Consider the following 17,668-nt stretch of genomic DNA (forward strand, 5'->3'; position numbering starts at 1 on the left):
AATAGACTCCAAAATTTTACCCACCACAGATGTTAGGCCAACTGGTCTATAATTTCCAGCCTTCTGCCTACTACCCTTTTTAAATAAGGGTGTTACATTAGCATTTTTCCAATCTGCCGGGACCTTTGCCGAGTCCAGAGAATTTTGGAAAATTATTACCAAAGCATCCACAATCCCTACTGCCACTTCCCTCAAGACCCTGGGATGTAAGCCATCGGGTCCAGGCGATTTATCCCACTTGAGTCCCATTAATTTACTGAGTACCAATTCCTTAGTGATTTTAATCATATTTAGCTCCTCCCCCCCTAGAGCCCCCTATTTGCCCAGTGTTGGGATATTCTTAGTATCCTCTACCGTAAAGACTGAAACAAAATATTTGTTCAGCATTTTTGCCATCTCCATGTTTCCCACCATTAATTTCCCGGTCTCATCCTCTAAGGGACCTACGTTTGCCTTAGCCACCCTTTTTCTTTTTATATAACTATAGAAACTCTTGCTATCTGTTTTTATATTTTTTGCTAATTTATTTTCATAATCTATCTTCCCTTTCTTAATCAATCCTTTATTTACTTTTTGCTGTCTTTTGAAGACTTCCCAATCTTCTATCCTCCCACTTAGTTTGGCATCCCTGATGTGTATCTCAATACAACCTTTGAGGCACGTCCCTTGATACCCTTACCTAATAAATATGTCACTCAGTCTTGAAAATTTCAAATGGGGAGAAAGAGACACATCCTTATTTTCAGTGTTTTGGTCCATTATTCTTCAGTTAAATAAATAAGTTACACACGTACTCCAAAATGATAGCTCCTGTGGGTGTTGTGCAGAGATGAAACGTATTTAAATACCAGGGGAGGCAGGAAACAAAATCCTCCTATAATCAAGTACCGGTGACAGACCAGGGTTACCACCCATCCAGTTTTTGGATTGGGCTGTCTGTAAATGTCTCAAATGAAAAGAGGACATGAAAACTCAGCTTACTTCTGTGTTTTATGACGATTAGGCTTGAAAGCAACCTCCAAAGCCCCTTTCTCCCCAAGACAGACCCACTTGTGTCCTAACATCACAACAGTGGCTACACTTCATAAGTTCTTCATTGGCTGTAAAGCGCTTTTGGGACGTCCTGAGGTCGTGAAAGGCGCGATATAAATGCAAGCCCCCCTTTCCTGAAAATTCTCAACGTTTGAAGAAGCAAGCTGAATTTTGGGCACCTACTTTGAGATTCTTCTCGGCTCTGGAAAAGTCAACGACCCCAGAGAAATCGGGTGGGGGTTTGCGCCTCTTGTAATATTTAAAGAGCCTCCTGAAGGCATCTTCACCCTGCTCCAGCAGGCAGGCGGCCATCTCTCCACCTCGTACCGGCAGCGGCACCCGCAACTGGGGGGTGGTCAAAACACAAGAAGAATATAATCGTTAGCCGCAATTCAATTTTAACCAGAAAAAAAATAGATATAGCAATATTCAAATTGATATTGAAGCCTTAATACTGTATTTTGATCCTATACAGCGGGTCGAAGGTCAGGGGGCAGCGCGAGTCGGCGATGGCGGTTCCGTCTTCCAGAAAGTTCTTCGAGGTTTTCGTTTCGCGGATCCCCTGGACTCTGGCGAACAGTGAGTGGCGCCGCTTTCACCATCTGTTTATTTATATACATATTTATATATATCTCTCGGTCGCGTTTGTGAGAAAATGTTTTAATTGGGGGTTTAGAGTGAAATGGTGGAAGCCGGTAAGTGGTTCCGGGGGCTGAGCTGGGCACCGACTGCCATGCGGAGGAGGCAGCCTCTCCTCTCCTGGCCCACTCCTTGGGAGCTCGGCAGTCCCTCATTTTTATATATCTCCTGGTTGAGTGGTTTTGGTGTCAGACCTTCAGTACAGCCCTGGTTGTCTTTTTCCCTCCCACTCCCCTCCTGCCCGAGATACGGTCCAAAGCATACATTACAATTAAAATGCAGCCCATCATCTTTCATCCTTCCAAAAAGAGACCCTCTTTCCCCCCCCCCCCCCCCCTCGGATGCAGCATCTTATCTCTTAAATGATTCCACCTCCACTACTCCATCCAGGGGGTGGATCACCCTCGACCCGGGGGTGGGTTCCCGGTGTGGATCCCTGTGTGAAGAAGAACTTCTTGCTATAATCCTAAATTCTCCACATCATACCTTTTACTAGTTTGAGCTTGTGTCCCCTTGTCCTCACAGTTTAAAGTGATAATTCTGGATTAGCTATTTTCAGTCCCTTAAGTATAACATCACCTCTCAGCCTATGAGGCCATTATTTATTTGTGAATCCTGGTAGTTAATAAATTGGTGGACTTTTTGACTGAGGATCACATCATGGCTAAGTCTAATTCTGTCCCCATTGACCTTCACGTACAATTTCCAGAAGAAGCTTCTGGATAGAATTCAGGAGCAGGAAACCTGGCAGACTTCTTTTTCTCCCAGGAGAAACTATATAGGAATTACAACACAGAAACAGGCTGTTCGGCCCAGCCAGTCTGTGCTGATGTTTGTCCTCCACGTGACTCCTTATCCTCTGTACCCACCATGTTCTGATATCCCTTTCCACTACCTATCTAACCAATTAATTGTTGACTCAATCTCTACTTCAATCACTAATTCTGTTAGCACATTCTACAACCTCACTATGCAAGCTGAGGCTAATTCTATTATTTTTACTGCTGCCTCAGTTGAGATCAGCTAACTCGGTGCTGATCAAGATTGAGCCCCTTGACCTTCCTGGTCGGTATGACAAACTACATCATTGTGTCGATCAGTAGCCGATGAAATTTAATATGGACAAATAGGTAAGAAGAAAAACCAATGAAAAGAAGAGCAAGCAATGATGCTGATTCCTAGTGTGAAAATACTGAGTTATGAGGAAAGCCTGGAAAAACTTGGGCCTTTTGACCTGAGATAGTAAACAGTATAGAAAAGTTGGATTCTGCACATTGTTTCAAATTAAACTAGAGAGCAGGACAATAGAACACCAGTTCAAAATGGAAAAAGTCAAATTTAGGACTGATGTTTGGAAGTCCTTCGCCTAGTGATCAACACATGCAATGGACTTTAGGTAGAATACGGGAGTTGAAAACCTTGGAATTGTTTAAGAAGCAGTGGATACTCTTATGGGGTGATTGTAGGGTCTTTCTGGATGAATGTCATTCTGCCCAATCAGCTCATTCACTTGGTACCAATTTGGGTAGTGCATTTACTCATGGAATCAGGGTGATTTGTTTAAATAGGCTTGCATTTTGATCATAAATATAACTTGGAAATTTTGTTTGTTAGAACTATAAATATTTACATCTGGACCGTTGTATCTTTGCGAGAAAAATCACAAATGAATCCAACTGCCCTGCTGTCTACACAGCCCCATATCTTCCCATGCTTTAAATATTTATCCACTTTTCTCTTAAATCATGGAGTGGTCTCTGCCTCTCCACTGCCACTCCCTGTGGCAAAGCATTCCATGCTCCAATAACCCTCTATGTGAAGAAATTTCTCTTGAACCCTCTTTAAGTTGATGACCCCAGTTGATCAGCACCACCTACTAGCCTAAAGATCCACCACCGGCGTACCATGGCTGCAGTGTGCACAGGATACACTGCAGCAACTCATCAAGGCTTCTTCTCAAACCCAAAACGTCCATCGGCCAGAAGGGCAAGGACAGTGGGTGCTTGGAAAAACGATCACCTGCAAGTCACCCATCATCCTGATTTGAAAATATTTTGCTGTTCCTATATTGTCGTTGAGTCAAAATCTTGGAACTTCCTACCTAACAACAGCACTGTGGGAGCCCCTTCACCACATGGACTTCAGAAGAAGGCCCACCACCACCTTCTCAAGGGCAACTAATGCTGGGCAATAAATGCTACCCTTGCCAGTGATTCCCGCATTCCAAGAATTTAAAAAAAAAGTCACTAACTCCCCATCTAGTGGAAGTAGTCTTTCCCTATTCACCCTATCAAAACCCTTCAAAATTTTTAAAAACCTCTATTAAATCTTCTCTTGGCATTCCCTGTTAGAGTGATATTGACAGAGGTATGGGAGAAGGTTGTTTCTTTGCTCTTCCGAGAAATGGTGTGTTACACCGGGGAATAACTTAAGTGTATGATAGGGGAATGTATTATAAATACCTCCTTAGCTTGAGCTAAGGTGATTAATTATACTAAACATTGAAAAGAAATAGTGAGAAACACTGGCAGGTTGTGGGTTTGTGTCTATTATTCCTCAGGTGATTCCCAAACTCAGCCATGGCTGTATGGACAGTGCAGAGAGGAGACCAGATATTTCCTGACAAGGTAGGAGAGTCAACTGGCTATAGAGCAACACTGGCCAAAACCTGGAAGCAGGCTCCTAAACTGGGAAAGCCATATTGCAGAGGGGGAAAAATAAATAGCTTTTAAAAAATGATGAACATGTTGATTGAGAGTTTGGTAGATTATGGGATTTAGTATATCTCTCTGTATTTTTGCAGAAGAAATCAAAGAATATTTTGGACAGTTTGGACCAGTGAAGAAATGTCTGCTTCCATTTGTGAGTATTTAATTAGCTGCATTTCTTTTTTGTTCTGTTTAATAAACTGATTAAATGCAAGAGCTGGAGATTGCTATGCTGCATTCAGTGGACTGGACTTTTAAGTTTCTAAAGTCAATTGGATGGAGTCCTTATGTTCTTGATGCAGCATTGAGACCCTTCATGTCTGGCAGAGCCCTAGATGAGAAAGATCTGGTGAGTAGTGTTCCACAGAGGTCTGCATTTATTTTCTATATCTTATTTACACAAATGGAAATGCCTTGGATTTTTTTTTACATTAAATGTGTTAGCAAATTGGAGGATATGGCAAATTGTAACGGATTTTGAAAGACTACAGAAGTACATGAATAGGCTAGCAGGATGGGCAAATAGGCAGCTGATGCAGATTAATGTGGAAAAATGTGAAGGATACATTTTGCAAGTAAGAATATGGAAAGGATTGCACCTTAAATTGTGAGATTTCAAATGGAGTAGAGGGATCTTGGGGTGAAGCTACATGGGTCATTAATGGTGGCAGCACAAGTAGATAAGGCTATTAAGAAAAAGCAAATTGTACCCCTGGTTTTGTATCTAGAGGCATAGAATACAAAAGCATAGAGATAATGTTGAACTTGTACAAGATGTTAGGCTGCAGTTGGGAGTATTGTGTACAGTTTTGGACACTTCATAAGGCATAAAGGCAATGAATAAAGTGCAGCATAAAATCACTGGAATGTTACCAGGGATGAGAGCTTATGGATATGAAGAGAGACTTGAGAAGTTGGGGCTTTTTTCACTGAAGGTCAGAATGTTAAGCAGTTATGTGATAGAGGTCTTCAAGGTTTTGCAGGATTATAATAAGGTAAATAGTGATATTGTTTCCAATGGTCAGGCACAAAGTTAAGATAATGATTAAAAAGGTTACAAAAAATTTCTTTACTTTAGAATGTGGAATTCTCCACCATAAAGTATTGTTGAAAGCAGAATCCATATATTTCAAAAGGAAATATAATAATAAATATATAATTTGATGAAAAAGAGGAATATTAAAAGATATGGGGGCGAGTGAGCAAGAGTGTGGGATCAGACTTGATGGCTCCTGGAGAAAACACCCTGGTGCAAACCTGATGTGCTGAATGGTCTGTTCCTGTGCTCTAATGTTCCATGATTCTAGACAAGTCAAGAGATGCACTCCAGCTGATGGGAGAAACTTTATAAATGCAATCAGCCATCCAGTCCGTGACGACCAACAAATAAACCATCTATGGTGGATTTCACTGAAGTTGAGGCTAACAAATCAGTGGCACTGGGCAACTTAATGTGTAACCACTGTTGTGAAGGCGGCATGTTCCTTTTGTTGGGACTGTTAATTAATACAGGTGCCTACAATATTTGAAATCTGCTTCTCCAGACCCACATTATTTTAAACTGGACAAACCAACAAGTAAGAAATATACAGGCAAACAGAACTGAGTTGCCAGGCCTCGTGGGCTGGATGTAGTCTGTGAACTGGAATTTGAACACCTTAGTTTTAAACTATAAATGACACTAACAAGAAATGACAAACTGATACCAATATCGCTCTAACGGTCAGGATGACTGGACAGTTCAGAAGAATATACCATCGCCTTCTTAAAAACCAGTGTTTTTTCCCCCCAACTGTATACATGTCTTGGTGAAAAGACGTGTTCTATTTAAAAGACACCTTCTCCAGTGTGGTGCAATGGTCCAACCCACTGATTGACATGGCAAGTTGATTAGAGGCTTGGAGAGTATTAACTCGGTCTGTTGTATTATGGATGGCACTAGGACTTGAAATACCGCAGTCACATACATGCTCATTGTTTAAATGCATGGGAGCTGCTTTTCAGAACAGTTCCAACCCTTTGATAAACTTGTAGTCTGTAGAGAGATGCAGGAAATGAGTGAATTTATACAGCTGGGCAAGGAAATTAGTATGTAAGCTGTTTGTCGACATCCAGTTGTGTTAAAAAGCCATTTAAAATATCAATTTTTCTTATTCAAAATTTGGGAGGTTGTTACAGATTTGCTGCTATGGTATGATCGAGCACTCCTGTAACTAATGATGTAATTGACAGGTGAATATTGTGCGAATGATGATATTGACATGTATTTGATGAGGTTTCCAATCGGAATATGTTGGATTTGAGCACATATTATTGATGCTGAAGCACGATTGTTGATTAGATGAAATCCGATTGTTCCATTTGTCTACTACTCTTGTCAAAAGCAGTTAATGCTGTCAAAATAATTCCTTTTAAAAAGCAGCTGAATAAATACCTGAATATGGCCTGCATTGAAGATGATCAAATGCCCTCCAGAACATTATGGCTCCAGACATGTTGGAACATGGGACTATCATCTGAAGAATGCAATCAGGATAGAATAATTTGAATTGGATGTTGTCTGTCATAGAAACATAGAAAATAGGAGCAGGACTATGCCATTCGGCCCTTCGAGCCTGCTCCGCCATTCAGTATGATCATGGCTGATCCTCTATCTCAATACCATATTCCCACTCTCTCCCCATACCCCTTGATGCAATGTGTCTAGAAATCTGTCTAGCTCCTTCTTAAATATATTTAGTGATTTGGCCTCCACAGCCTTCTGTGGTAGAGAATTCCACAGGTTCACCATCCTCTGAGTGAAGAAATTTCTCCTCATCTCAGTCCTAAATGTCCTACCCTGTATCCTGAGACTGTGACCCCTCGTTCTGGAACCCCCAGCCAGGGGAAACATCCTCCCTGGATCCAGTGTGTCTAGCCCTGTCAGAATTTTGTATGTTTCAATGAGATCCCCTTTCGTTCTTCAAAACTGAGTGAATACAGGCTGAGTCGTATTTAGGATGATGGGATAATTGGAAGTTTCTTGCATCCTAGGAACATAAGAATTGCTAGATGAGAAAAGATCAAGGTCCATCTAGTTTGCCTTCTATCATCCTGGTTGTCGCATGATACAATAATGGAGTTGTTGACTAATCATAACAATCAATCTCTATCAATTAGTCTACAAGAGACCCAGACATGAAGCAAGGAAAACCCCAGTGGGAGAGCATGGAAAACCATAGATCCAAAGTCACCTGTTCATCCCAAACATGCTACACATACCACATGTCAGATTTCAAATTACTCATATACTGTATCCCAAAATGTTATTTTCTGAAAGAAATCCATCTAATTTACATTTGACTGAATTAATACCAACTGGTTCCACCGTCTCCTTAGATAGCCCGTTCTATAGATTGACCACTTGATCGCTGAAATATTGTTTCCGCAAATTAGTTTTGAACTTATCCCCTCGGGTGCATCCCCTGGTGACTGGTGAATCTGATGTAGGAACTATTGTTCGTCTTGCGTAGGGTGGTCCCGCTGGAGTCAGTTGTTGCAGCATTTCTCAATTTTCTTGCTTTCTGTTTAACAGGGTGATCATAGGGAGCATCACAGCTGAACCTGATTCTGTCCTCACCTGACATCCACGTATATGTACTTACAGCAGGGGTTGCTGGGTGGTGATCAGGAATAGGAACCCTGGCTGAGTTTCTAGTCACTGGGATTGCTGAGCCTAGTTATAGCAGCTGTACTACCACCTCAGCTGAGATCAGTGAACACAGCACAGATCTCGGACTGAAATTGGAATCTTCCTGGTCTCCTAGCTAAACTACCTGCTGGGTAAACACGCTGATCTATTGGGGAAGTCAAAGTTGATTTGCAGGGTGTCTTTGTACTGCTATTTTTGTCCATCCCAAGAATGTTGGCTGTTTTTCAACTCACAATGGCACATTTCCTTTGGAAACCAATGTAAATAACATGTTGTACACTGGAGTTTGTGGTTAACAACCTACAGAGAGAAACAGTTCTTGCCTTGTGGAAATTCAGACCAGTGGTTATTTACATAGGAACAGGAGTAGGCCTTTCAGCCCCTCGTGCCTGCTCCGCCATTTGATAAGATCATGGCTGATCTGTGATCTAACTCCATATACCTGCCTTTGGCCCATATCCCTTAATACCTTTGGTTGCCAAAAAACTATCTCAGATTTAAATTTAGCAATTGAGCTAGTATCAATTGCTGTTTGTGGAAGAGAGTTCCAAACTTCTACCACCCTTCGTGTGTAGAAATGTTTTCTAATCTCGCTCCTGAAAGGTCTGGCTCTAATTTTTAGACTGTGCCCCCCCCCCCCCCACTCCTAAAATTCCCAACCAGCGGAACTAGTTTCTCTCTATGCACCCTATCTGTTCCCCTTAATATCTTATAAACTTCGATCAGATTACCCCTTAACCTTCGAAACTCTAGAGAATACAACCCCAATTTGTGTAATCTCTCCTCGTAACTTAACCCTTGAAGTCCGGGTATCATTCTAGTAAACCTACGCTGCACTCCCTCCAAGGCCAATATGTCCTTCCGAAGGTGCGGTGCCCAGAACTGCTCACAGTACTCCAGGTGCGGTCTAACCAGGGTTTTGTATAGCTGCAGCATAACCTCTGCCCCCTTGTACTCTAGTCCTCTAGATATAAAGGCCAACATTCCATTTGCCTTCTTGATTATTTTCTGCACCTGTTCATGACACTTCAATGATCTATGTACCTGAACCCCTAAGTCCCTTTGGACATCCACTGTTTTTAACTTTTTACCATTTAGAAAGTACCCTGTTCTATCCTTTTTTGATCCAAAGTGGATGACCTCACATTTGTCTACATTGAATTCCATTTGCCACAGTTTTGCCCATTCACCTAATCTATCAATATCGCTTTGTAATTTTATGTTTTCATCGACACTGCTTACAATGCCACCAATCTTTGTGTCATCGGCAAACTTAGATATGAGACTTTCTATGCCTTCATCTAAGTCGTTAATAAATATTGTGAATAATTGAGGCCTCAAGACAGATCCCTGCGGGACTCCACTAGTCACATCCTGCCAATGTGAGTACCTTCCCATTATCCCCTACTCTCTGTCGCCTTTCGCTCAGCCAATTTCCTAACCAAGTTCGTACTTTTCCCTCGATTCCATGGGCTTCTATCTTAGCTAACAGTCTCTTATGTGGGTCCTTATCAAATGCCTTCTGGAAGTCCATATAAATAACATCCATTGACATTCCCCTTCCACTACTTTAGTCACCTCCTCAAAAAATTCAATCAGGTTTGTCAGGCACGACCTACCTTTCTCAAATCCATGCTGGCTCTCTCTGATTAACTGAAAATTCTCGAGGTGTTCAGTCACCCTATCCTTAATTATAGATACCAGCATTTTCCCCACAACAGATGTTAAGCTAACTGGTCTATAATTCCCTGGTTTCCCTCTCTCTCCTTTCTTAAAAAGCAGAGTGACATGTGCAATTTTCCAATCTAGAGGGACAGTTCCTGAATCTAGAGAACTTTGAAAGATTATAGTTAGGGCATCTGCAATGTGCTCACCTACTTCCTTTAAAACCCTGGGATGGAAACCATCTGGTCCTGGGGATTTGTCACTCTTTAGTGCTATTATTTTCTTCGTTACTGTTGCTTTACTTATGTTAATTTTATCGAGTCCCTGTCCCCGATTCAATATTAGTTTTCTTGGGATTTCCGGCATGCTATCCTCTTTTTCGACTGTAAATGCTGACGCAAAGTAATTGTTCAACATGTCCGCCATTTCCCCATTGTCAATGACAATATCCCCACTTTCAGTTTTTAAGGGGCCAACACTGCTCCTGACCACCCTCTTTTTCCTAATATAACTATAAAAGTTCTTCGTATTGGTTTTGATATCCCTTGCGAGTTTCTTTTCATACTCTCTTTTTGTAGCCCTTACTTTCTGTTTTGTGACCCTTTGTTGATCTTTATCTTTCCCATTCGCCAGGATCTGTGCCATTTTTTGCCTTTTTGTATGCCCTTTCCTTATGTCTTATACTGTCCCTTACCTCTTTAGTTGTCCATGGCTGTTTTTTTTGGCAAGTAGAGTTCTTGCCCCTCAGGGGTATAAACTGGTTCTGTATGTCGTTAAATGTTTCTTTAAACATTTCCCACTGATCATCAGTCGTTTTACCCATTAACAGATTTGCCCAGTTTACTGTGGACAGTCTCTGTCTCATCCCATTGAAGTCGGCCTTACCCAAGTCTAGAATCTTAGCAGCTGATTCACTTTTTTCCCTTTCAAACACTACATTGAACTCATGAGATAGGTTGGGAAGAGTCTGTGACCGTCTCAAGTTCTAAATGGTCTGTTGGAAGAAGCTACTACTATACTTGCATTTAAATAGTGCTTTTATCATGTTGAAATGTGTCAAAAGCAATTCACATAATTAATTACTTTTGGAGCGTAGTTACTGTTACACAGGGAAATGCAGTAGCCATTCTGCACCAGCAAACATTGATTAGATCAATAACCAGTTAACTTTTTTTTTGGTATTAATGAGGGTGGAATGTCCTTTCGGACATCAGAAGAATGACCTGATCCTCTTCAAAAAATGCAGTAGGATCTTTAAAGTTCACTCGAATAGGAGGTCACGACTTCAGTCTAAAGGAAAGAACCAATGACAATGCAGAACTAGGGAATATATATTGTACTGAAGTGTCAATCTAGATATCTGCTTAGGTGCTGGCGTGGGGCTTGAATCTGCAACCTTCTGGGCCAGAGGGGAGACTCTTACCAAATGAATGAAACGGACTATTTGAAGCAGGCTTGATGGGCTGAAATGACTTTCTCGTTTTGCACATAAAACAGAATTTATGATGTGTATTAAAATGATTTATGTTGACTGAATGAGGAGAAAATGTGCTGCAGTCATAATATCTTACTAAAAATAGTTGGAGCAAGCTGGTGGGGGTGTAAAACAATCTGTACAGTTGTGTCATTCAGTAGAATACTAACAGCAGGTGAATTTGGCTCTTTCATTCATTCAGGATTAGGATGAAAATAATACATAGAAAATTGTAACTGCCAAAACTGCACGCTACTCCAGGATCATCCAGGGGACCAAAGATAATCCCCGGCTTTTCTGCACTACCAATAGTCTCCTTACACCCCTCTTCATGACCCTCCACCCTTGCCTCCAACTTCTTTCCCTCTAGGATTGACACCATCCATTAAACTGCTTTTGCTGCTTTCCCCCCTTTTCCATCCACAGAACTAAACCCTGTCCTAGCTGTGAACCTATGTCTTTCTCCACTTTCTCTCCTATCTCCCCTCATGGCGTCTCCAAGATCATCTTGTCCATGAGACCCACCTCCTGTTCCCTTGATGCCATTTACATCAAATGGCTGACCATGCAACTTCCTTTCCTGGTCCCCGTGCTAGCTGACACTGTAAATTATTGCCTGTCCTTTAGGCACTGTCCCTCTCACTTTCAAAACCACAGTCATCACCCTGTGATGCATTAACCCTGTTCGACCTCTCTGTAGCCTTTGATGTGGTCAAAGTGCCTTTACTCTAATGTCCAGCTCAGTGGGATTGCCCTTTCTTAGTTCCACTCTTACCTTTTCAGTCATAGCCAGAGCATCTCCAGCAATGGCTTCTCTTCCTGCTCTTGAACCATTACCTCCAGAGTCCCCCAAGGATTTGTCCTTGGTCCTTTTCTCTTCCCCATCTATATGCTGCCCCTTAGCGACATCATTCACAGACATGGCATCACGATCCACATCTATGGTGATGACACCCAGCTCCATCTCTCAACCATCTCTTTTGACCCATCCACTGCCTCTCTGTTGCCAGACTGCTTGTCCAACACCTAGTATTGGATGAGCTGCAAGTTCCTCCAGTGAAACATTAGTCTAATGGAAGTCATCGTCTTCGGCCTCTGCCACAAGCTCTGTACTCTCGCCAACGATTCCATCACCCCTCCCTGGCCATTGTCTTAGGCTGAACCAGACTGGCAGTCTCGGTAGCCTATCTGACCCCGAGCTGAGCTTCCAAACTCCTACCCTCCCCATTACAAAGACTGCCTACTTCCACCTCCGTAACATCACCTGCCTCAGCCCATCTGCTGAAACCTTCATCTATGCCTTTGTCACCTTCAGGCTCGACTATTCCAATTCTGTACTGGCCAGCCTTCTATCCTCCACCCTTCGTAACCTTCAGCTCATCCAAAACTTGGCTGCCCCGTATCCTACCCTACTCGCCTATCACCTTTGTGCTCGCTGATCTACATTGGCCCACTTTTTGCCAACGCCTCAAATTTAAAATTCTCATCCTTCCTCCTTTTAAATTGCTTCATGGTCTTGCCCTTCCCTATTTCTGTAACCTCCTCCAACACCCCCTACCTCTCTTTCACCCCCCCCACACAGTTTTACGTTTTGATGATTCTGGCCTTTTGTGCATTTCCTCCCCCCCCCCCCCCCCCCCCATCGCCCCATCACCAGCAGCTGTGCCTTCAGCTGTTTAAACTCCACACTTTGGAATACCCTCCTTAAACTCCTCTGCCTCTCCACCTCCCTAAACCCCTTTTTAAGACTCTCCTTAAAACCTACCTCTTTGACCAAACTTAGGAGGGCTGGTCATACCTCATAATATTGTGGTAATTGGGGTATTGTGCACAGTTCTGGTCTCCATATTGTAGAAAGGATATAGAGGCATTGGAGAGGGTGCAAAAAAGATTTACAAGGATGATACCAGATCTGAGAAGTTATAACTGACAGGAAAGTCTGAATAGGCTGGGGCTCTTTTCTCCAGAAAAGAGAAGGCTGAGGGGTGACCTGATAAAGATCTTTAAGATCATGATTGGGTTTGATAGGATAGACGTAGAGAAAATGTTTCCACTTGTGGAGGAGTCCAAAATTGGAGGTCATAAATATAAAATAGTTGCTAATAAATCCAATAGGGAATTCAGGAGAAACTTTTTTTACCCAAGAGTGGTAAGAATGTGGAACACGCTACCACAAGGAGTAGTTGAGGTAAATAGCATAGATGCATTTAAGGGAAGTTAGATAAACACATGAGGGAGAAAGAAATAGAAGGGTATCCTGATAGGGTTAGATGAAGTAGGGAGGAAGGACGCTTATGTGGAGCATAAATGCCAGCATAGACCAGTTGGGCAGAATGGCCTGTTTCAGTGCTGTAGTCTCGATGTAATATCTCTTTCTTTGTCTCAGCGTCTGTTTTTGTTTCTGCAAAGCGCATAGGCCATTTTTCTACCTTAAAAGATACTATCTAAATGCAAGTTGTTGTAACTATAATAACTGAGCACCATTATCTAAATTTTATGAAACAAATGTGCTGTTGCTTATCTAAAGGATAGAGATAATTGCATTTAATTTGCTTCCAATGATTTTCACTCTGCAGAATTGTACTAAACTGGTCTATTTTCACTACCTATTTTAATACATTATTATACTTCATTTGTCTTTTGCCTGATTCAATATCCATCCACTATTGCAATGGAAGGCAGTAACATGTATATGCTAGTTGATATTGTTAATGGTTCCCTCACCTCTGGTATTGTCTCCCTCCCTTTCAAATCTGCCGTCATCGCCCCTTCTTCAAAAGAACCCACTCTTGACTCCTTTGTCCTTGCAAAGTACCGCCCCATCTCTTACCTCCTTTTCCTCTCAAGTCCTTGAACGTGTTTTCGCCTCCCAGATCTGTGCTCATCTTTCCTGCAACACTCGAATTAGGTTTCTGCCCCAGCCACAGCACTGAAAAGGCCCTTATCAAAGACACAGATGACATCCTATGTGTCTGTGACATAGGAATAGGAGTAGGCCATTCAGCCCCTCGAGCCTGTTCCACCATTCAATGAGATCATGGCTGATCTGTATCATAACTCCCTGTACCCACCTTGGCTCCATATCCCTTAATACCCTTGGCTAGCAAAAATCTATTGATCTCAGATTTAAAATTTTATTAATTGACCAAGCTTATACTGCTTTTTGTGGGAGAGAGTGCCACAATTATGCCACCCGTTGCGTGAAGAAGTGTTTCCTATCTTCTCTCCTGAATTGCGTGGCTCTGATTTTAAGGTTATGTCCTCTTGTCATTGACTCCCCCACCAACAGAAAAAGTTTATCTGTGTATCCTATCAATTCCTTTCAAAATTCTCAAAACCTCAATCAAATCACCCCTTAACCTTCTATATTCCAGGGAATACAAGCCTAGTTTATGTAATTTCTCCTCCATAATTTAACCGTTGGAGCCCTGGTAACATTCTGCTGAATCTGTGCTGCACTCCTTCTAAGGCCAATATATCCTAAGATGCGACGCAGAACTGTACACTGTACTCCAGATGTCATCGCTGGGACAAAATTTATCGTCGCTGGGTCAAAATCCTGGAACTCCCTACCTAACAGCACTGTGGGAGAAACTTCACCAAACGGACTGCAGCAGTTCAAGAAGGTGGCTCACCATCACCTTCTCAAGGGGCAATTAGGGATGGGAAATAAATGCTAGCTCGCCAGCGACGTCCACATCCCATGAACAAATTTAAAAAAAACTCGAGATGTGATCTAACTAGGGCTTTGTAGAGCTGTAGCAAAACTTCACCTTTTTATATTCTAGCCCTGTAGATATAAAGGCTAGCATTCCATTAGCCTTTTTGATTTTTTTTTTGCACCTGACCACTAGATATTAGTGATCTGTGTACATGGACCACCACGGGTGACTGTGGTATATTATCCCTCCTCATCCTTTTTGACCTGTCTGCAACCAGCTTCCTTCCAACGCCTCTCCTCCATTGTTCAGCTGAGTGGGACTGCCCTTGCCTGGTTCTGTAATTTATCCAGTCGTAGCCAGAGAATCTCCTGCAATGGCTTCTCTTCCTGCTCCCACACCATTACCTCTGGGTTCCCCCAAGGATCTATCTTCTGCTCCCTCCTATTTCTCATCTGCGTGCTGCCCCTTGGTGACATCATCCAGAAATACACCAGATTCCACATGTATGCTGACGATACCCAGCTCAACCTCACCACCACCTCTCTTGACCCCTGATTTGTGATGCTGCTTGTCCAACATCCAGTATTGGATGAGCAGCAATTTCCTCCAATTAAATATAGAGACTGAAGCCATTGTCTTCAGTCCTTGCCACAAACTCCATTCCCTAGCCACCGATTACATGCCCCTCCCTGACCACTCTAAAGCTGACCCAGATTGCTCTCCTGGCTGGCCCCCTATCTTCCACCCTCTGTCAAACAATCGGGGCCATGGTTTCAAACTGGTTTTATCTTGGGAAACCACAATACTTAAATTATAGACTCGTCTTAATTTTGTTTTTAGACATTTTATTGCCAACATAGAGATCTTTTGAATTGAGTCTCCCTTCTTGCTAGGTCAATCCTATGAAACTCCATATGCATCCGTGTGTAGCTGTATTTTAAATAGCAGGGTTAATGACTTCTAACCAGTGTGAGAGCTACTCTGGAGCTATGCAACCTCAGAAAACCACCCTACAAACTGCAGCGGGTTCACACATTTGTTGCTGTATCTGATGGATACAGTAATCACTTTATAAACTTTGATTAATTCAACATTTAGGTTCAATAAGGATGTCTTCACCTTAATCAGCTGCATGAAGAATTCTAGGTGCTTCTGTCTGCTGTAATGCTTGGTGTTTGTAAGTCTCGGTGTTTGTAAGTCTCAGTTCTAAAATTGGGGCTAGGGGATATGGGGAATCTCCTGTGAACTGCACAGTAATGTATTTGATAAAACTTGCTCACTTTGTTTGACATTGCAATCGGTTTCAAATTATTTTCCATCAACGGCAACATGGATTTATAAAATGTTTTTGATATAGAAAAATGTCCCAACATGCTTCTATTTACTTCATCTCAACCCATTGACATATCTTTCTATTCCTTTCTCCCTCGTACTTATCTAGCTTCCCCTTTTTAAATGCATACTGGATGCCATGTAAGCAGTCTGATGGTACAGGTAGCAGAGAACAAGAGGTGGTGGTGGTGGAGAGGTAGAGCTGGGTATTACGAGTAAATATGAAAATTGCGTATCTGTGGATGATGCTACCAAGAGGCAGAATGGAGAGGATGCTGTAGATGGATCCTTAGGGAAATCTCTCAGATGGAATAATTAGTAATCCTTCTCTATGAACAATGTTGCATCAGTAACCTGATGCATGGCAGTTGGTGTGCATCAATGCAAAATTAACCCAAAACTGAATGTGTTAATGGCTATAGTGTATGCAACTTGAAATTTGGTAACACTGCACAACTTTATATTGCAGGACAAAGAGACTGGATTTCACAGAGGATTCTGTTGGGTTGGCTTTAGTACAGAAGAAGGGCTTCATAATGCACTGCAGAAGGAGCCACACATCATAGAAGGAGCAAAGGTAGTTTCAAAACTGCTTTATCCTTAGTGAAAGCAGACAGTCTGGTGGGGTTTGGCCTTCTCTTCCATTCAGGGTGCTTGTGTAAATTTCTAGATTTTTTTTCATACTTATTTTATGCTCATTTTTGGATACACCAAAGTAATTTTGCTGCACACCAAATGAAATAAGTGGACAGTCTCAATCTGGTTTCTGTTGGGTGTTGGCTTGCAGTACAGCTGACATTGAGAAACCACAGGGTGGGGGAAGTTAATGTGTCACATCGGTGCAGTATATGGTGCCTGAGGATGCTCTATTGTGCCTAACTGCTATACAGATGTGTGTTGACTGGGTGGCTGAACCTTGAACTTTTCCACCTTGACACCCACAAAAACACCTCATAATAAAGGCACAGGAAAGTTTGTTTTATTTTAAAAATGAACAGAAGTGCATTTACTAAACGGTGGCACCAGCCAACCTATGATACAAAGGCAGATTTTAGCGAATTCCATCCAACAGCTGAGTCCTGCCAGTTACCCAACCACCTGGTTAGCTTTTAATGGACAGTGCGGAGGAGGCAATTTAATTTTTGTCAACTAACCCGGTCACATTTGGTTCAGTTTTAATGGAACAATTTACAGCAATGCATTCCAGGGGGATAATGCTGGTATTACATTAAAGCAGAAGTAGAAATTGAATAACTCATTAAAAATTTATTCTCTTCACAGCTTCAAGTTCAGAGAAACAAAATTGTTTCAAGGATGAAGACCAAACAATAAAGCCACTGAATCAGCAAGTTGACACTGAATTTGGAGGATGTAGTTCAAGGTGTTTTTGTCCTAATTAAATTAAAAATGGTGATTTAAACATTGACTTTTTTTTTTAAAAAAGGTCTTGTTTTGTAGACTTAGG

At 42.0% G+C, this 17,668-nt stretch overlaps 2 protein-coding genes across 2 annotated transcripts in view; one reads left to right on the forward strand and one right to left on the reverse strand.

Annotated features, from left to right (window-relative positions):
- alkbh1 (alkB homolog 1, histone H2A dioxygenase) overlaps positions 1-1,361 on the reverse strand; it is a 37,576-nt gene extending 36,215 nt beyond the window's left edge. The window contains exon 1 of the mRNA XM_067992028.1: positions 1,216-1,361. Within this exon, the coding sequence (XP_067848129.1) occupies positions 1,216-1,344 (129 nt within the window). The 5' untranslated portion in view covers positions 1,345-1,361. The remainder of the gene's footprint in view (positions 1-1,215) is intronic.
- slirp (SRA stem-loop interacting RNA binding protein) lies at positions 960-17,623 on the forward strand. Its single transcript, XM_067992029.1, has 5 exons — positions 960-1,265; positions 1,508-1,611; positions 4,475-4,533; positions 16,673-16,780; positions 17,485-17,623. Exons 2-5 carry the CDS (start codon positions 1,542-1,544, stop codon positions 17,533-17,535), a joined length of 288 nt encoding a protein of 95 aa, XP_067848130.1. The 5' UTR covers positions 960-1,265; positions 1,508-1,541; the 3' UTR covers positions 17,536-17,623.
- The last annotated feature ends 45 nt before the right edge of the window (positions 17,624-17,668 follow it).

This window comes from Heptranchias perlo, chromosome 10, assembly GCF_035084215.1.
Source record: "Heptranchias perlo isolate sHepPer1 chromosome 10, sHepPer1.hap1, whole genome shotgun sequence".
Taxonomy (NCBI): domain Eukaryota; kingdom Metazoa; phylum Chordata; class Chondrichthyes; order Hexanchiformes; family Hexanchidae; genus Heptranchias; species Heptranchias perlo.

What these genes read in the sequence shown, in the direction of transcription:
- slirp (XM_067992029.1), top strand. Translation starts at nt 1,542, where the DNA reads ATGGCGGTTCCGTCTTCCAGAAAGTTCTTCGAGGTTTTCGTTTCGCGG. An exon ending in CCCCTGGACTCTGGCGAACA is followed by an intron (nt 1,612 to 4,474) that starts GTGAGTGGCGCC and finishes GTATTTTTGCAG; the next exon opens with AAGAAATCAAAGAATATTTT. An exon ending in ACATCATAGAAGGAGCAAAG is followed by an intron (nt 16,781 to 17,484) that starts GTAGTTTCAAAA and finishes TTCTCTTCACAG; the next exon opens with CTTCAAGTTCAGAGAAACAA.